Consider the following 21,487-nt stretch of genomic DNA (forward strand, 5'->3'; position numbering starts at 1 on the left):
TAAGCTTGATGACACTACTTTTATTAATAGTACGTACTGTATTATAAAAATATCCTTTATACACATTGGATGGGATATTACAACTCGGAATCAGACTTAAAGCTAATACTGTTAGGTAGGAAGCATAAGCAAAAGATACAATTTATAGTTGATAATGTATCAAAATAGCTTGTACTTTCATGAAAGAAGAGAGATGATAAAAATGACAAACCCATACATGACCATTAGACCTGAGTCCTCAACTTCCATAAAAGTTTGTATCTCACGTGTAGGCAACAGTACAGCATTTTGAAGTTACATTCACGAAGAACAACAGAAACCTTGGGAATTCTGAACGTCACACTTCATGCAATGAAAACCATAATAAACAATAACAAAATAACCATCCAATATAATCATCCTTCAAGTTTCTAAACTATGCCAAATATGGTTATAAAAGTAGATCCTTGCTTTATTCACCATAAATATTGGGGTCTTCAATTATCTGGCACTATGAACTGAATAACAGAATATCTGCAAGGATTTCAGAAGCTTGAAATGCATACTTTTAATCTGAAAGGACAAAAGTGAAAGATTACCAACCTGATAATGTCAGTACTGTGCAGGATTAGTGTAGAAAAATAAACAATAAAGAGCACCTGTCTTAATAAAAACTAGGGCCATTCTAATAAAAAATAAATGGTGTGGAAAAATTCCAATGTGGTACTAGGGTGGAGAAATAACTGAAAATCACCTAAAATAACTTTACATATACTATAATTTATATGACAAAGCAAGAATTTACTACAAAATCTGAAACTCAAGATTTATGTAACATTCAAGCATATTAATAAGTTATGTTATAAATATATAAATATATGACCTTACACCAAAGTTTTACTATATATGTGTGTGTGTGTGTGCGCCAATTCAAAAGAAAAAAAGTAGGGCATGAGAAACTATACTGCCGAGCTTATCCCAAGTCTTCTCTTTAACTATATAACATCTAAGACCTACTTCTGGTATGTTGCCTTTTCTGCGGATGGATCCGGCAAATTACATTTCAAAACATTCATACCAAAGAATGCATTTAAAAAGAGCATAGAGGACATGACCTGAAAAAAATAGCAAAAGCAGTATGGTATGAGCAGGATGAAACCATGCTACATGTACAAAAGCATATCTATGGGCCACTACACATCCATCATATTTAATTATGTACTGTACATTAATTTAATTTCAATAAAATACTTTTTTATGTACAAAATTAATTCCTTGTCATAGAAACATATATGGCTATAACTATAACAATGGCGACAGTAACAACAACAGCATACAATATAAACCTATTTTGTAGAACTCTTCTCAGCATTGTGTTCAAGATGCGTGAACTCTGGTCAAGGTCACTGTCAGTTTCTCGCAACTGAAAAGAAACAAATGGCAACTGATGTCAGTCATACTAATTACTTAACACAACTTGAAAGTTCTGGAGTTTACAAATCATTGCTATGGTGCTTAGGGCAGAACTCAAGCCTCAATGATTGTAGGCTACTGGACAAAATATCCATAACTTGAAAATTCTGGAGTTTACAAATCATTACTATGGTGCATAGGCAAAACATCCACTTCCAACCACACAGGCGTACTATCCCATTTAATCTATACAAAAAACAACCACAACTGCTGCTACTCTTTCTTGATGTGTTGGAAGCGTCTATTCATTATTTGGGTTACTTTGGGTAATTAACTGCATCAAAATTCATGACTTTCACAAGGCTGACCCAAAAGATTTTGTTCTGAAAAATATTTGGATTTTATTTAATTACCTTTTATACATTTCATGAAATGGTAAACTGAAAATAAAGTCTATAAGATCAATTCTGTAACTGATTTGTATAAAAAAAACTTGACATTCCCAGAAATATATTTAATTGTTGTGCTGACCTGCCTTCTGTGCATACAGGGATTGGGTCATGCGAGATAATTATCCAGTATCCATAGATCAAAAAAGTGTCACCAATTCAACAAGATACTCTGATGCTTTGCTCATTTTGGCTCCATCAATTCTGCCATTTAGCCAAGATACTGTAATGTGTTTTGAATAAGGTAAATAAATGATCACTAACAGAAATGGTTACATCTGATCTGGTCACAATAGTTATGACTTTGCCTTTTTTCTTGGTACAGTACCTTTATTTCCTCCACATGTACACAAGCAGAAATTCAACATATTTCATGTTATGAAATGAAAGCTTAATGATTTTTTGTTAAAAGGACTTTCAGGGAAATTTTAAATTTCTACAGCACTCAAGTCACTGAAAATACCAAATTTTTTGTAGCAACATTTTTTAATACTGTAATCATAACTGTTTACATTAGTGCACACAGTTCTGCTGGGAAAATAGAGGCAGTGTTAGGTGAGGAAAATTATCTGGTTTTATCAGGTTATGCAGCAGATAATTCTACACCAGTTGAAAATTTGGAGCCATCGTTATAGATTGCAAAACAAGTGTCTTCTGAGTTATGTTTCACTGTCTTGTTTATGATATCCAGAAGCACATGTGAATTATAAGTTTTGCTGTGTTCTTTATGATCTTTATAAAGTTTGAAAACTTTCTGGATAGTCCAAGGAGATACACAGGTTCTAGTAATGGAGGTAGTCTAACATTCAAATTTACAAACTCAATAATCTTACTACATCTAAATGGGATGGTTTAAGGAATGTTATTTATGAAGATTTTCTCTGCTCAACATAAAAATTATGCAACCAGCAGTGGCTCAGAATGGGGATTTTTACCCCAATAGCAAGCTGATTAAAAGGTTGGTATTTTTTGCTGTTGGTAATTTTTGCTATCTTGATTTTACTCAGTAACTCTGGATGGGTATAAGGCTGCAGTTTTTGTGGGAAGAGCACAAGACAGAAATGAACAGAGAAAACTTATTTCATGTTCGATCCCATTAGACATAATGATGATATTTACAGTGCTTGTGCTCTATCCTATTTGCTTTACGGTGTAGACGGATGGCCCATCTATTCACATCTGTTGGAAAGACTTGGTAGCTTTTATTCCTGCTGCTTGAGGAAGATCACTAAGATATAATGGTATCACAGAGTGGTAAATGCAGAGAAAAGTTGGATGACCTCTTTAGCCCTAATCTTTGTTAAGTGCAATCTACATCACTGCAAAATAAATAATTGTGCCAAGATTCTTTGTGTCCTTGTGTGATCACATCCTCAAAAATTCTAAGATTTGTAGTTGAAAGAAAAGTGCAACTCAGCCTACCACCTCCACACCCCAGGAGTTTGAAACACTGCTGTTTATTCTAACATTACACGAGTAGCACTTGCCCCCAAACCTGAGACATGTCAGAAACAGACATCTCCTAAACCCTTAAAAGGGCTTAGTAGCTAAACGCTGTTCCACATCCACAAATAGTCAAAGAGCCATGTTTGATCCTGACCACTTTCTTTATGATGGGTTTATCAATCTAACAAGTTTGGTGTCAACCAAAAGCAAATGAAATGCAGCACTCCCTTGTCGTACGAACGTGTTTTTTGAAAGTGAAAAGGAAGGTCTCTAGAGAAGGTGAACTTGCCAAAAGAATATCCTCGATTTAATGATGCCTTGCCTTGAATGCTGTCATCAAAGCAGGTCTAGGAACAGACTGCAGAGGGGATGAAAGGCCAGTGCCAACTCATGATCTGAAATCCTGAGTATCAGAAACACAGAGAGGGCAGGGTGTAACTCCACACATCTCTCAACAGATGATAGACAAGGTGAAACTACTTCAGAATAGAGGCAATTTTATGAAAACTGCAATTGCAGAGCATTTTTAAAAGACTTCATCTCAATGTCATTTTTTACAACAAAGGAAAGACCATTTGATAAACTATAGCCTACCCTTAGTATGTTCACTGTCTGTAATATAGTATTTACTTCTTCTCATACCTACATGCTTTCCTTGAGTTACTAACTGCTGAAGATAATTTTTCAAATTAACTTCCATTGGGCATACAGCTTTTCTCTCTCTCAAAGTGTGCTTAAAGGCCTGGCCACTTATAAGGGACACTTCTGTTATACTTCAAGAGTTTCTTCAATCCAATCACATTTACAATAACAAATATTGATATACTTATTGTTCACAGGAAAAAACATGTATGCAAACACTCAAACACACTTTGAGGCTTTCCACAACAGAAAAATATAGACATACAATTAAATGAGCGTTACAAAGAATATATAGAACAAGTACATGATAGCAAAATATTACCAGGCAACAGTTTTTGGTATGAAACTTGTGCAAAAGTAAAGAAGAAATAAGAGAAATCTGAAAAAACACAGACATTTTGATCTACTGTGTTTTGCCAACGTCAAAAGTGGCCATGCTGCATTTAAGTACCAAAGATATTTAAATGAGTGGACATGCAAGTGCAAATAAAACCACCCGAAAGTCAAGAAAGTTATCCCCACCATGCTATGGGATCATTTTTGTTTTGAATCTTGGGTATACTATATATCTAAAATTATATGGTTCTATGTCCCTTAGTGAATCCAACTGTAGCTTCTCTGACAGTCACTGAACTAACACAGGGCAGTCCAAACAATGGCTCCCTATAAATGGGGTGTAGCAAACCCTCTTATGCAGTTATGGAATACAAAGCAGTTGGTACAAAAGACAGCCAGAACTGAATATCCTTCTACTTTCCAGTTTGAACCGCAGAGAATAGAGGAAGTGCTTAATACTCAGTTTCACAACATTAATGAGGCAATTGCTGCATACAAGGAAAAACACTGTGTGGCCGTCACACTTATTCAAAATCAAATGGTTCAAACACTGATTATTCCTGCAACATCTACTTTCAGGAAGAGGTTTACTATGCAACAAAGCTATCCTACACAAAATAAAATGTACAGCTATACCAATTTTCATAGCATAGCACAAGAAAAAAATACAGTAATACTTCCCAACAACCATATGTGTAAACAATTCAGCATCAGAAAACCAACATAAATACAGAAAAATGAGTCACTCTCTCCTTACCTACCAGAGAGAAAGTAAACTGGGAGATGAGATAGACCAATTAACCAAGTACAACCCCTTTTATTTTTTCTCAACTAACCACCAAGCAAGCTATTCTTAACTTTAGCTATATGCATATTAGGTAAGACTCACAGAAGCAAGTCATTTTCAGACAGTATTTCTATCTTTTCTCTCACAGATCAGCCAATATGGTTGACTACATATTTCAGTTAACTTGGAAGTGTGAACTCCTAAACAGGGAGATGGTTGAAACCCTATACTTTCTCAACACTAACTGTCTCAGACTTATTTCACAGCATGAGCTTGACATTTGTTAATCATTTGAAGTACAGCATTAAGAGGAATACAAATCATACTTGATACCCTGACAATTTATCTCCTACCCAAATTTCATACAATTATTTGCCTTACATACAGTTATTCTATACTGTATTCATACACTCTGTCAAATACAGTTATAAAATACTAAACTAAATCAACAACACCTCCCTTGTTATCTAATTTTCTTTTTGTTATTAGAAAGAGATTAAGATGACTAGGATAATCACGTCTATTTAAAAACTGCCGATGAAACCCAATTCCAGCAACCTTGATCATACAATCCACTCCAGTAGCTCTAACATACTTGCTAACACAAAACATGTTTCCTCTAAAAATCTGAACGATGACTGAGTTTAGTCATTCTTGCAAAAGATACATCAATATTAATTATAAACAACTGCTCCATAACATAACTGCACGTCACACAGATCTGATATTAGAAACAAAGAAAAACAGCTGACTTACTCTTTCCCTGGCTCTGTTGATTGTTTGTCTTTGACTATTCAAATCATTCAGTATTTGTGCTCCTATCTGTTCTGTCTCCAAAGCTATTTTCTGTCCGTGCGTGAGGCGGCCTGACGTGCGTTCAAGAGTCACTGTGTTGTCCAAAAGAGATTGCCGCTGTTCTTCGCCAGTACTAAGGCCAGCCAAACCACCTTCCATTAGTTCGGCTCTTATACTCTCTGTCGTAAGAAAATAAGTGACACAGTTACTGAAATGGAACAAGTTTCTATACAACAATATTTTATAAAATCCATGATAAAATATGAAACTCCACAATCGACCTAAAAAACAATCATCTTTTTTAAATAATGGGAACACAACTACTTTCCCATTAGAATCAACACTAATTCTCTGTGTACACCTGAAAGAAACAGTTAGAAAGATAAAAGCAATAGGGTCCTATGCCTGCCGAGGGTAGAGCCTTACTCAAGTAAAGAAAGGGATTTTAAAATCTCCCATAAGGAAATTCAAGTCAGAAAGTTGCTAATTCTGCTCGCACAAACTGATGGGATCAGAATATAGCTCTATCACTGCTACCCACCCACTCCCACCTTGTTAAAGGGAAGAGCAGAGATGTATCTCAACAACACATCTCTATGACTGGGTGCTTGAAGTGTTGTTACTTGTACTGTATTCAGTCTGATCTTATCCGATACTTTAGTCTAGATACTGCTCTGGGCAGGAGGAAGGTAAGAAAGAGTCCAGTACTCTACAATCACAACCCCAAGCTTGCATTAAGAGAAAAAGTACTCCAGTGAAATACTTGTCTGTTCACATGCAGCCGAGTGCCTAAACAACTTGTTAAACAGCTATCAGAGGTCCTAGGGAAAAGGCATGTAAGGGCTTGTGGGCAATGTTCTTCAGGAGAACGAGGTCAAGATTGCCTGCCTACACCAAATGGCCTACACCACATACCTGCCCTAGCAGTCCTGCTAAAAAAAAGCTTTTCTCATAGCATAACCTCCATGTATTAAGATGAAGATTCCTTGTGGCACCTCTGAATGTGTGGCTGACAGAAGAGTGGGTCACGGGGGGATCTCTCTCAGCACCTAAACCAGCAGAGACAGCAGATCAGAGTACCACTGTTTGAGGCTAATGAGGAGCAACCAGCATCATCCTGAGACATGGACTGATCATCAGGGTAAAATGGTGGAAAGGCATGAACATCCATACTGTTCCAGGTGCGTTGGAACTGTACAACAAAATGCTGGGAGATTTCTGTTCATCCTAGTGGCAAACAGGTTGAGCACAGGAGGACTCCAAAGCTGGACCAACTATTCCATTACTTGTCCCCACAACCTGGATCCAGCAGCTACAAAAGTCTGCCAGATCATTTTGCCTGTAATGTATCTGAATGACATTTTGATGGCATTGAAGTGCCTACTCATGTACCTGCAATACTAACCTGCAAAGTGGGAGAGAAACCAACCCCCACTGCTTGCTGACATGCACTACGGTTGTGCTGTAACTCATCAACACTAGTGAGCGATCTACCAACTGTTCCCTGAATGATTTGCCTTGCAGGGTAGGAACACCACCTGCATTTTCCGGATGTTGATAGGTAGAGGAGGTGTGTCCTGTGCCCACACACATGAAATGAACGAGCCTTTCACGTGTGTGTCACAGTCCTCCTGCTGGGAGTTATCAAGCCACAATGCTAAATCCTCTTCAATCTCTCACTGACTTAACTTTAGGGGTTTCTGCAGAAACAGGCACGAGTGTTGGGAGCAGTCCTCTCGTCTAAGTGGGTAAGGATAGGTAGTGAACACTCTCGGCGAAGCCCATGCCAGCCCTGCCTGAAAGCAGATAATCACCTGTAAGTGATTGTAAGCTCCCACCATACAAAGCCTGGAAAGAGCATTTGTTTAAGCCCTTTAGAGACCTTGGACTTTCTTTTCCTATTTCTCCTGACAGAGAGGGGAATAGTCAAGGACAAGAAGGAGGCAAAAAATGAGCTTAACAACGAGGGAGAACATGATGTGGATAAACATCAAGAACACTTTTTCCCCTTTCCTATTTCAAGTCTATTCATCTCTAACACTGCAGGACAGGTTAAGGCTGGTGTATTCATTGTCACAGCTGTAGTAGAAGCAGGAGGAACTGCTATAAGGAGAAAAGCTGCTACCAGAGGTTCCCCTCCATAATGAACATTGAAGTGGTAGCAGCAGGAGCAATAAAAGGAAAATTCTTCTTGGCAGAGGCCAGATGGTCCAAAAAGGTTTCAAAAAATAGGCTACCCAAAAACTTAAGGGGTAAGCAAAATCTTCGTTGACATTCCAAGGATGACAACTTGCAACCTGGAACATCGACTCAGTTGGTATGGAAGGTGAAAGAGGTATTCAAATTGGTGCCTCACCACGAGAGGCACCGACCTGAGCACCCGACTCATCCTCTGAGAGCAAATGAAAGGATACCTTCTCCCTAATAGTACCCACCAGGGAATGAGAGAGGATAGTACCAGCAGGGGTAAGTGGAATGGGAGTAGCAGGGACCAAGATGAAGGAACTGGCAATATTCAGTGATGTCACCAGTGTTCTCCCTGATGAGGCCAGCAAACGTTTATCATCCTTCCTCCTCTTCCCACTGAACTTCTCTCACTGCCCACTGAACTTCTCTCACTGCAAACAGGACCAATGAACACAACCCTTGCAGGGGGGAAATTCCCACTGAAAAACAAGTGCTTGTGAGTACCAATGGTAAACAGGACATGGAGCACCCACACCCACAAGGCTGCTACTGTCCCTTGCAACATCAACAGTCTTGTTTTTTCTCCGTTAGCTAAAGGAAAACAAACAACAAATTATAAAAAATCCAAATGTAACCAACATTCAACAACCAGGGGAGAAAGAGCACAGTGAGACGTCCAATTCTCAAGGTAGCTGAAGAAAAAAAGTGCTTGGAGATGGTAGGTGAGTCTAGGGCATCCCCACTAGCTCTCCATAACTACCAGTTAACCACTTCTCAGCTCATGCTGAAGGATGCTCCTATATTGAAGGTGATGGCATACAAATAAAAATATACAACAAATAAATTAGTAAATTTGTGAATGAGTACAGAAATAAACAAATGTAAATATAGAAATCATTCAGTGAATAAATAAACAAACCATAAATGAACCAATAATAATGAATTAATAATAAATGCATGAATAAATTAATGAATGAATATGTAAAATACATAACAAAGAAGTAAATAAATCAATAAGTAAAGAAAGACATGAATGAGTAAAGATATAAATCAATAAGTATAAAAATCAGTAAATCAAAAATGCATAAATAAATCAATAAATAAATATGGAAATGAATAAATTAAAAACTGAATACATAAATATTTTCATGAATAAATACACGCATAAATAAACAGATGAATAAATCAATGAATGACCACTGATAAATAATTAAATAAACGAACAGATAATTCTTCTGTGCATAGCAGTGCATTCGTCAAGAAGTGGTTTCAAGATCACTAGACATTACAGGCAGTCCCCAATTAATGGCATGGGTTCCGTTCCCGGCTGAGCGCCACTAACCGACAATCGCCGTTAACCAAAAATCGGCGATAATATTGCCAATAAACCGCTTAACGGCGCCGTTAATTATCGGTGCCGATAACCACTTACCGGTGCCAATAAACCACTTACCGACGCCGATAAACAGCTAACCAACACCAATAAACTGTTTACTGTCACCGAAAATCGCTTATCGGCACCGAAAATCTGGCTAACGATGTTGCAAGCAAAGCGCTGTAACACCTAAACACTGTTAACCGATGCTGCCGGAAAGCAGCGACTGCCTATATAAGGATTGAATGGCCTACCAAATCTCTGAACCTCAATCCAATAGGAAATTTGTGGATCATTATGGTGAAGGAAGGGGCAGTGCCGCATTCAAAATGAAGCCAACTTTATGTGAACACTGTCCAGGTGTAAGAGAAACAAGAGGGAATAATACAGTATGTGTGAGAAGCTAGTCATTCTCATACCATCGAAATTAAAACTAACCACTGATTAGAAAGATCTTATACTACTCATTATTAAAATCAATGTCTCTTTTCAGTCAAATTGACAATTTCTCCAAGACTTATCCCATCAATTTTATTGGCCTCATTTCTCATTTGTTCCATCAACCAATTGTGTACTGGAAATTTGCCTATTTTTGTTTATAAAACACTTGGCGCCAAAAAGAGGTATCAGCAGAGCAGGCTGAAGACTGGTGCTCTGGAAGACGACCGTTCCGAGTGATGCTCACATACACATTGAAACACTACACTTTAATCAAGATGCCTTTCCAGTGGCTGTCTGACGATACTTTACCTGGGGGACAACTACCCGGGGGCCAACCCCCCAGGAGAAGGGGAGGATGACGGACTTTAGGTCTAGGATACCTGACGGGCCAGATAGCCGCCTCCTCTATTACACCGCCACGAAGACGCCTTTTCAGTGGCTATCTGTCAATACCTGGGAATATGCAACAGGTTTGACCGAGGGGCAAACCCCACTGGACTCCCTTGGACCACAAGTATGTCTCCTCCCAGGAGGAGGGGAGTATGACAGGGACTTCAGGCCTAGGATATCCGAAGGGTCAGACTCCTCTACTAAACCTCCACGAAGACACCTTTTCAGTGGTTATCTACCAACACCTGGGAATATGCAACAGGTTTGGCCAAGGGGGCAATTACCAGGGGTAAATCCCACCATCCTCCCTTGGACATTCAGTATGACTTCTCCCAGGTGAAGGGGAGTATGACAGTGACTTAGGTCTGGGAGGACTGGCAGGCCGGATGATCACCTCCTCCACTGCACAACACTCACTTTGCAAGGTTAATTTTCTGTTAACCCAGACACAAGACTGGCGATGGTATGGGAAGGAAGCTAGGGAGCCAGGTGCGGAAGCAAGTGGATCAACACATAGGGCTAGTAGAAGGAGAGAAAAAGGGTATGTCAGCTTTGTATGCCTGGCTGTCTGCTACAATTGCCGCCCGCGGGCGCACTTGGGCGTTCGGGCGCTTATGGGCACTCTGGGGTGCCTTGGCCACACAGAGCACGAGTTGGTGCCAGATGGTAGGAGCTGCCCGTGGGCGCTCGGGCGCTTTTGGCTGCTCAGAGCACAAGTTGGCGCCAGATGGTAGATGGCACCAGTGGGCGCCATCTAGTGCTCATAGCATAAGCTGGCATCAGGATGAAGTGGGTGCCACTGGGTGCTTCTGGGTTCCGAAGTGTGGAACGTTCACGATCTGCACATCAACCTAGATGCATGTCACCTCTGCACAGGATACATGAGAAGCTTCTCAGAAAATGTTCCAACTTTGTAAATGTACTGCTGAAGAGAGCACTCTACACAATATACTGACGAAGCAAATACTGGGACCGATTCTCGGCTGACAATAAAGTATTGTTATTGTTTGTTGCTTGTTGACAATTATCTAGGTCCTCCACCACTTCCAAAGAGCTTGCAGGGCCTCCATTATCTAATTAAGTTTATTCATCAGATGTAATGCCCTGAGCATGTGTCATCACACTGCATGTTCCACATTCACTGCCTGATATTCCATATCACAGCACTGATAAATAAAAAAGTTTAAAGTTCCTTTTGAAACTTCAAATCCTCAAACTGCCTCAGCCAAGAGGAAGTCTGCTTTATAATCTAGGAGCTGTGTATTAAGCACCCTTCTCTCCTTACTACTTTCTGCCCTTACACATTTCATTCTCCCCAAAGGAAAATGTGAGGGTTAAGGTAATACTATTTACCGATGGCTAGCAAGTATACTAGGTTCGGTAAACAAACATAAAATGTAAGTCTTTGGCCTAAAGGAATGACGAAACATTAAAGAATTACTTTTGGCAATTACACGACGGCTCGCGAACAGTCTACGCCCTGATAACAAATAAAAGGAAAAAGGAATGGCTGATGCAAGAATTACTTTTAGGTTACTAATAAGGCAAAAAGAGTTTTGCCTGGATTAGCCTAAAAGAATGATGATACATTCAAGAACTACTTTTTAAAGCAATTATATACAGAAAATAATGAATACAGCTGCCGCCATACTTGGTGTTCACCAGAGTACGGCAGGAACAGATTGAAGTTATCTGCTAAAGTCGTTCCTAACATTCCCGCTAGTGGGAGGAACTGGTCACCTACACAGACGTGTGAAGTGTTACCTGGGAAACTTTGAATTCAAGCTGTCGTGTAAGTGAACTAATAGCTATGTAATTACTTGGTAAGTTACCCATATAAAACCTACTCTTAATAGTAAAGATGACAGTAACTTACAAAATTATTTATAGTATCAGTCATACTGTAGTAGCAACCCAAAACAACATATCAAGGGCCCAAAATAAATCTAAAATCCTTCTAAACCAAGTAAAAGCCAACGCTCAATACTCTATATCTGTAAATTAGTTAAGTCTTACCTTCACTAATACGGGACTTAGAGCGGTTGTATTCTGCTTCCAGCCGTTGCAATTCAACGTGGTAGCTTTTCATACGAGAGGAATATTTTTCTCTTTTCTGAGGTTGCATGTCCCGCACTTCTAAGTCCATTCTTTCTAGCTGAAAATAACATAGTTATATACATGATCAACACACTCATGAATTCCATTCAGTTTCTTCATTCATTTTAAATTATACTGTGATCCAAATCATACTTAACTCTTTACATATTCATCAAGGACTACAAATGCGTAAAGCATTAGAATTAAAGGACAATGAAATTTCCTGTTTATGTCATCTTACCAATTCTTTGGCTTCTTCTTTGAGTTTCTCCACATCTTCAATAAGTGATCTTTTGTCAGCTGCAAAAACATAAAATGCACACCACAATCAGATTAGCTTACAAACTGTTAATATCTTACTTAAAACTTTAAATGAAAAGCCCAAATATTATATAGTGGTGATGTCCTAAAAAGACAATGATAATACAGTAATACTGTAAAATAAAAAACTTTACACATAAAAGAATGAAAATCCAAGAAATATAGAGTAAATGATCAATCTTGTAGCACCTTAGCTTAACAGGAACTTTTGTGGGTCTGGCCTTCTGATAATAGCAAAGTTTGTTAAGTAGCAAAGACTCTTGTATCATAGCTTGAACTTGAATATTTTCTAGATATCTTACAGCTAGCAGCAATTCCACATAGTTCCTAACTTAAACTAACCTGCAATGCATAAATAACCTTTAACTAAAGAGATTTATCTGAAAATATCTCACATTTAAAATGATAACATAAAAAATAGTCATAATAATGTAGCTGGTAAGTACAGAAGTTCATTAAGAAGAGGTGTTAATGAATAATGCTCTTGATAGGGAAGTATATCCTATATACACTTACAAAATGCAAAACCATTGTCATTATTCCAGTTTTCACAGCAGACTTTCCATTTATAGGGTTAGATGTGTACAGAGCTCTCAAAATTCTGCCCAAATTCCCTTCTGCAGGTAATCCAGTGACAATGACTTCTTGCTACCTGTTGCATCAGAGTCATTAGTCAGTGAAGAAGGCGAGGTCTGTGCTTGAGTCGACGCCATACTAGGGTAAGCACTGGCCTGAGCACCAAAATGCCTCCCAAGGAGACAGAGGAGAAAGAGTCTGCAGGAGGAAGTGGGGCAGGAATGAAGGAGAGAGGATTTAGGAGGGTCACCAAGGGTGTTCCCCCATCCTCCTCCTGAGGAGGCTGGCGAACACCTCTTATACTTCGTCTTCCTCCTTCCAAATTTCTCCAACTGAGAAGAGGACCAGCCAGAACGCACCTTGCAGGGAGCAAAGCCAATGCATATTTTCCCCTGCAGAAAAAACAGTATCTGTGGGAGTAAATGGTTAAGGGGGGGCTTTAGTAGCAACAAGGATGCCCATATTTTTTATAATGACACTGCTCATTTTTTCTCTATAACTCAGGATATGAAAAAAGTAAATCATCAAACATGGTCACCAAGAAAAAAGCAGCAGTCCAAATACCCATCCAAGCATTCAGCAACAGAACAAACATGAGAGAGAGAATGCACCGAGATGTCCACTCTTCTTGGCAGCAAAGAAAAGGGGTTCATTGATGGTAGGTGAGTGAGTGAGATTCTCCCACTTACCCCCAAAATCCATCAGTTCAACAGCCTTGTTACCATATTCAATGACCACTCCCAGCTCATGCAGGATACTCCTATTTAAAAGGCAATGGTTTGTATTTCCACGGATACAAATAGATTTTCCAGAGTCAAAACATGTTTTCTGATAGTGCAGCCAATGCTTGATTCAAGGGAGCATATAAAGAAAATGGAAAGGTGATAAAACTGCATAGCTTCTAGGAAAATTATTCCAAATGCCCAGATGAGAATGATCTTTGGTACAAGACATATCAAAGATCACCTACCCTCTTCTATTCAGTTCCTGTGAGAAACCTGCAGGTGTGTTAACCTCAGGAAAAAGTGATCTAACTATGTCGGGGTGGAATGTAAGATTACTGCTCCATCCAGGCAATTCTAAGAAGAACCATGGCAGTTGAGCCCTCTTTTTCACATAGTTCTTGTGACAAAATTAACAGCAAATAAAGAGAAATAAAGAACCTGAACCTGACAATGAAGTGGCTTTCCTAACCAAGTTAGGATGGAATGCAGGACAACCATTCCGTCCCTGCAATATTTCAGAAGTATCAATGCATCAGAGGGCCTGTCGCTCCCCACTTGGGACCTATGAGGCCTGCACTTATCCTACCACCTACTGACATACAGTGCAATCCAAACTCTGCAATCTCATGGTAGAAAAGTTTGAGGAACACTCTATGACGACTATCCTGTAAAATCAGAAAATTCCTTGAAAGAGATGTTTCTAAAGAATGCCAGTGATGTGCCTATCTTCCTCACGTCACGTGACTTAGGACTTGCGGAAGAAGCAGGAGTCTGTCTTTTTAATCAAGGACACAAGGTGGTCCTCAGCCCATGCAGTGGGAAGTTTGTCAGTGGTACAATACAAGAAAAGAGGACCATCTGCGACTATAGGCATAAAATCTACATAAACCTAGGCTTAACACTTCCACTGAAGAACAGCTCCTCACTTTTTGCCCAAGATGATGGGCCAGGGGTTAACAGTAAATAACGGCTAGGCATGGGTGTCAAGAAGTGTTGTGAACATCCAAAAGAGGCAAGTTCCCTGATCACAATGCCAAACAGGTCAATACCGCCTTTTGAAATGTGGGTTGTGCTGAATTGAGGAGATGAAAGAAGTCATACAAGCTTGATCAAATGGAACCCTTGCAGGAGCATGTTTTTGCACTGCAAAGGATTGGAGGAGGGAGCTAAAAATTCAGTGGTTGAATCTACACTAAACCCACAGAGCATGAGTTCTGACAGAATAGCCATGTGTATTGTAACTGTGCTGGTGGCAAGGCCCATGTCCCCCATAGGTTAACCAGAAAATTTAGATTGGTTTCACCATAATTTAAACTGGGCTCTAAGTGTGGGGGCACTCCAACCACACCTGCCATACAGAATGGTAGTGTCAGACAGATGAGGTCCTTAGTTTTTTTATCAGGTATCTAGCAATATCAGATGAATAATTTTCATAGGTAGGTTAGGAAAGGAGGTTGTATACAATTTTCCCTCCTATTGTCTTGGGATAGAAAAACAGATGGCAACGGGATAGATTTCCTCTCTTGTTGTCACTGCAGAACACACCAATGACAACTTGGGGTCACCAGGTAGGCAGTTTGTTCATAACCTTCAAAATCTTGGCCAACTGAGGAAAAGGTAGATCTGACTCTGCTTGTTCCAGTACTATAGGCATGCACCTCTTGTTGGTCTATTGCCAAAGAGACATATCCTTGAAGTTGAAGGATCTCCTGTGTTGCAGACAGGTACATTTCATGACGTGGAAGATGGTTACCAATCACTTGGAGGGAGGTTTTGTTCCACATCTAGTACTCAGCTGAAGTTGTTGCCTCAACAGGAAGTCTGCTGTCATACTGAGTGACCCCACCAAGTGGATTTCTGACAAGTGCCATTTCCTTGCTTGAGTCACCTTCACAATGGACACCATGACTGCACTGAGGAGCAGAGTGGGGAGCAGAGTGGGAGCAGAGCCTCATGATACACATCATTGTTATCATGTTATCCAAGACCAACAGGATGTGGGTGTCCTTGGGTAACTTCAGTTTTCTGAAAGAGGAAGATTCCAAAAAACTGCGACACCTTCATACTAATGAACATCTCCCAGCTACCTGATAATCCTCCCAGTGGCTTCTCCAACCCATCAATGAGGCACCAGTATGTATAACCCAAAATCCACAGCTTTCCCCTATTGTCATTTTAACTGTAGCATATATGGGAGGTCCTGTACCTATAAAATTACTAATGTGCTGCCAAAATGACTGTCAGAAATGGTGAAAAAAAAAAAAACTAAATAATAAGAAAACCATAAAGGAGGTCCAGTATCTTTAAAATTACTGATTTTCTACCAAAATGAATGTCAGAAATGGTAAAAAAAAACACTAATAATAGGGGAAAATCATACTTTCAACTCTGGAATATGACAATGGTTTAAAGTAAAAATTTACCAATCTTACTGAACTGGGTTCTTTAGTACTGTAATTTACATTTGTCATCATTCCTCAACTGGTAAAATAACCTATGGTTTTCCTGACTGCTTCTGATGTGATTCTTCAGGAATTTTATACTCCTTTTCAATGTACATAATCGGAATCTATTACATGCCCCAAGTACAATAAAGCCAACAGATGGAGTCCACAAAAGATTAGCTACTGATAGTCTCAAGTTATTTGAGCCAAGATGCACTTCAAATGTTGCTTTAACGCCTTTAAATTTAGTGCCAAGATTGTACAATAAACTCCCACTTGAAAATATCAAGTCTTTCAAGAAAAAACTACGTAGACTTTATTCTCTGAGTGTTGTGACACTGTGGATCTGTCAGTTAATAAGGGTTATGTCATATAAATCTCAGAATGTCTCAGCATTATTATGCATACATCATGTGAGTTTGCAAATCTCATGGAGCACCTTGAGAAAAAACTGATGTAAGTCTACAGAAGAGGTCCATACAGAGATATCGTTTAGGCTAGCCTATCAGGCTTATGAAATTTTTTGACTCAACAATATAGACAAGGGTGTACGTAATGCAGTACGGGTGAGATCATTTGAGAAATTTACTGTCTTCTGTTCATGATTTTGTGTTCATCCCTCCCTGACGGGCTGGTACCAGGGCATAGGCTACACGACTACTGCAGAGCTTTCCTGTAGAATGACCAAAATGGAAGTAAACAGAAGTGAGGAAAGACTATTCCCAATGAGAAACCATAGCATTTAGGGTAATCAAACAGGGCCAGGGTCCAAATTCACTGCTCCCTTGTGTGTCTTTGTTTGTTCTTTCCTATTTCCAATTTCTTCCTTCAACAGATATGCAAACAGAAGTGTACTTGCTAAAAAAAATGAGCAGTTTATCTGCTTACAGAAGCAGAGATTGTAAAAATAATGGAATAAAGCTCTGCACCTCTGCTGAATAGTGTAGTGTTCCCACAACTGTTTGTGGAATAAGCGCTTAGGAACCAGGTAGGAACCTGGCACAGGCTCTTGCTCTTCAGCAGCCACTTTTTGATAAATCTGAAAAAATTAGTTTATCTGCTTACAAGGGCAGATGTTTACAGTTTTCTAAAAAATCTATGGGTTCATATCCCCCTAGGATATGTTTTTGTTTATTTACCTTCCCCTTATTCCCTTTTTTTTTTTTTACAACCTCTCCTTCTGTAAGCAGATACACTGCTAATTTTTTCATTGTTTTCCATAATTCAATAAATAGGCTATTCGGTAAATCGGCAATTCTAAGCCGTAGCTCCACAGTGAGCTAGACTATGGCAATTGACGTTTTCCTATCTTATTTCACTTGCTTTACAAGCATTTAAAGTAGTATTTCGTTGGTCAGCTGTAACTGAACTGTAACTGACCTTTGAAGACTACACGACAGGTCAGATCTAAGTTGGCATTCTACGGCGAGCCCCCCCCCAACCCCCCTCCATAGCTCATACAGCAAAATTGTAACCAGTAAACACCCCTACGGCAGAATGCCGGCTTAGATCTACCATGTAGTCTTCAAAGATCAAATACAGTTTAGTTACAGCCGGCCGACAAAATATTACTTTAAATTCTCGTAAAGCAAGTAAAATAAAATAGGATAACGTCAATTGCCATAGTCCGGCTCACCACGGAACTACGGCTTAGAATTACCGGTAAATCTACGCGTTGATCTTGACTTAATGTAATGCAGTGAATTTGGACCCCTAAAATGTAGGATTACCCCATTTAGTATCAGGTTACATTAAACGGGACGAGCGTGAGTTGGGAAGGTTTGGTACGTCCCTTAACCTACCCCCTAAATTCCCACGTTTTCCACTGAGAAACCCTCATAATTATCTGATATGGGGAGGGGGAGGTGGTACTGAACTCAACACAGCATCCCCAAAAGAAATAAATATCCAATTCGTCGCAATCATCGCAAATTACCAGAACGTACTTCGCCAAATTCAGCATGAAGGGGAAACTGAGTAAACGGCTACTTATCCCTTTTTCCTTCGAGCTACCTATTTCCCTTCGCTCACCTCCTTCTCTCGAAGTTAACAGGCATGTCTTCGAGGTGATTTCCGCGGTGACCGTGGCAAACTGTTGCTCGAATTCCTCCAGAAGGGCTATGCTGTCCATGGTGAGATGCCCAAGGCCTTTGACAGCTCTCAGCTTCCTATGTTGACATCAGCAACTTCTTTCTTTTGGGAGGTAAACTTCAGGGCTCGGTTCCCTTCTGACGTCATAGGCGTGCAGGTCAATTCGGTTACTTGATCTGTCTCTGCGAAGGTTATAGTGTTCAGTTCTTTATGTTTTTACCATTCTTCCCCTGTTTCATGCACGTCTTTTTCTTCTCTACGCATTCGCCTTCAGTTATAACTGGTGAGTGGACGTGGTTGATCTGTGCTCTTACAAACTATTTGCGCACCGAATCTATAGTTCTCTTTTCTTTGACACCGGCGTGTTGTAAATGGAAAACCAAAGAAGAAAATACATTTTTATATGAAAATCCAGTATGTTTTTTCCATCTTGCCAATCCCATAGAGGAAAAAGGTGCCGATCGATTGGGCTGTGAATGAGATGGATGGTTATCATAAAAGAAATTTTTCTTGGGTTGAATCACTGATGAAAGCGTCGAAAATTGAAGGGGCATTGTCCAATTTGTTTTCATGCAGCTCATTCCATTTTTTACGCAATAAATATAATGAAATGCAAAACCAGCTACTTGTGATGAAGGGGGAAATCGAGATGCAGATAGACTGGCGAGCTGGACGCTCTTTTTTGCTGAAAGGGATGCTAAGGTTACTGAGCAGGATGAAAAAATGGCAGAACTTTGAATACGCTGGATGAAACAAATAATGACACGGTGGTGAATTTTCCTCAAGTTTCTTGCTGAAAGAATGATAATTTCGAGAGGACAGAACTGACAGAAAGTGATATTTGAATGACAACTCATATTATACTGAGGAAAACTTATGCAGATAAAGTAGAGGAAAAAATATTAGAAACAAGATCTACACAGGCATCAAGAATGACCATTAAGGAGGAAACTGATGCTGCAAATGCAAATATAAATAGAATAATATAGAATAAACGAATGAATAAATAGGGAATTTGACGTAAAAAGTAAATGAATCAAATAACTGAATAAAAAACACAAAATAAATGAATGAACAAAAATCAACAAATGGAAAATTTAAAGGCTTTTTAAAAATTTGAAAAAGATAAAAAAGATAAATGAACAAAACAATTTAGACAGATAAATGAAAACTCAAAGAAATAATAAATAAGTAAAAAAAATCTAGAAAAGGTGAAATATGAAACAGGTTAAGTAGAACAGAAAAAATAAATTGATAATTGACTGAAATCAGTGAAAAAGATAAATGAATAAAGAAATAGAACCAATAAATTAATGAAATAAAAGTAAAATTGGAAATAATTAAATAAGATGAACAAATTAACTTCATTACATGAAAAAATTAAGAAATAAAATAAACTGATGAAGTGAATAGAACCAAATAATTAACAAAAATAATTTTAAAAAATAAGAATTAAAAAAATAAAATTCAAGTTTAGATAGAATAAAGATTCAATTTTAGATAGATAGATAGATAGATAGATAGATAGATAGACAGAAAAGTATATCAATAGATAGTTAGATAGATAGATAGAAAGATAGATAGATAGATAGATAAAGGGACAGACAGATAGACAGAAAGATAGATAGATAGAAGATAATAGACAGACAGATTGAGAGAAAGATAGATATATAGAGAGATAGATAGACAGATTGAGAGAAAGATAGATATATTGAGAGACAGACAGTTAGATAGATAGATAGCTAGAAAAATAGACAGAGAGAAAGATGGATAGAGAGATAGAAAGATAGATAGAAAGATAGATAGATAGATAGATAGAAAGATAGATAGATAGATATTTGGATAGATACATAGATAGCTAGATAGATAGATAGATAGAAAGATAGATAGATAGATAGAAAGATAGATAGATAGATAGATAGATAGATAGATAGATAGATAGATAGATAGATAGATAGATAGATAGATAGATAGAAAGATAAAAGATAGAAAGATAGATAGATAGATAGATAGATAGATAGAAAGATAGATAGATAGATAGATAGATAGATTGATATATAGTTGGATAGATAGATAGATAGATAGATAGTTGGATGGATAGATAGATAGATAAATAGATAGATAGATAGATAGATAGATAGATAGATAGATAGATAGATAGATAGATAGATAGATGATAAACAGATAAATTAGACAGATGAGAGATAGATAGATATAAAATGATAGAAAGATAGATATAAAAAGATAGACAGAAAGATAGATAGATGATTTTACTAGCCACAGACCTTAGCATAATGACATTTAAGTCACGGATCATTCGGTCCAAAACACAATAACTGCATAACACTGAGAGCTATGCAACAACACATGCAATTCTTAAGCAATTCTTATACAAGTTGTTGTACAAATATTAAAGAAAAAAATATCTCAGCCGTGACACCCGTGAACAGAACGCCTGCGAAAGAACACAGTACAAAGACAATAATAAAATAATAAATGACTTTGAAAATATTTAATAAAGAAAATAAGTGAGTAAAAATGTATTATAGCTAACAGAAAGAAAATAATGAATAAATCAAATATTCACTATAAATGTAAATAAATAGATGGAAAATGAAACACAGTAAATAAAATCTGGCAAATTCTGATTACTCGAGCTTCGACCTCATCTGTACAGCCATATTTACCATTTTCCCTTTTTTATGTGAATTAATGATTTTTGCAGCGTCCCTTCCTAAGGCCCCTAGCTGCAACCCCTTTCGTTCCTTTGACTGTACCTCCTTCCATATTCTCTTTCTCCATCTTACTCTCCTTAATCCTCTTCTAACAGTTGATTCACAGTGCAATTGCTTTGAGGTTTTCCTCCTGTTACACCTTTCAAACCTTTAACTGCCAATTTCCGTTTCAGCACTGAATGACCTCATAGGTCCCAGTGCTTGGCCTTTGGTCTAGATTCTACAAGACAATTATCACGTGGTCTTTCCCCTTAAGAA

The 21,487-nt window shown here is 38.4% G+C and overlaps 1 protein-coding gene across 1 annotated transcript; it reads right to left on the reverse strand.

The window, feature by feature from the left end:
• On the reverse strand, positions 1-18,670 carry Vti1a (Vesicle transport through interaction with t-SNAREs 1a). The gene is made up of 5 exons (XM_067128768.1): positions 18,435-18,670; positions 12,579-12,637; positions 12,257-12,395; positions 5,809-6,026; positions 1-1,402 (listed from the first exon to the last, which is right to left on the reverse strand). Exons 1-5 carry the CDS (start codon positions 18,532-18,534, stop codon positions 1,247-1,249), a joined length of 672 nt encoding a protein of 223 aa, XP_066984869.1. The 5' UTR covers positions 18,535-18,670; the 3' UTR covers positions 1-1,246.
• Between the last annotated feature and the right edge of the window lie 2,817 nt (positions 18,671-21,487).

Source organism: Macrobrachium rosenbergii, chromosome 27, assembly GCF_040412425.1.
Source record: "Macrobrachium rosenbergii isolate ZJJX-2024 chromosome 27, ASM4041242v1, whole genome shotgun sequence".
Taxonomy (NCBI): domain Eukaryota; kingdom Metazoa; phylum Arthropoda; class Malacostraca; order Decapoda; family Palaemonidae; genus Macrobrachium; species Macrobrachium rosenbergii.

Excerpts from the sequence above, each read along its gene's own strand:
- Vti1a (XM_067128768.1), bottom strand. The coding sequence starts at position 18,534 with ATGGACAGCATAGCCCTTCTGGAGGAATTCGAGCAACAGTTTGCCACG. Across the intron at positions 12,396-12,578 it reads AAGAAGAAGCCAAAGAATTG|CTAGAAAGAATGGACTTAGA; the intron begins GTAAGATGACAT and ends TGTTATTTTCAG. Across the intron at positions 6,027-12,256 it reads TAAGTCCCGTATTAGTGAAG|AGAGTATAAGAGCCGAACTA; the intron begins GTAAGACTTAAC and ends TTCTTACGACAG.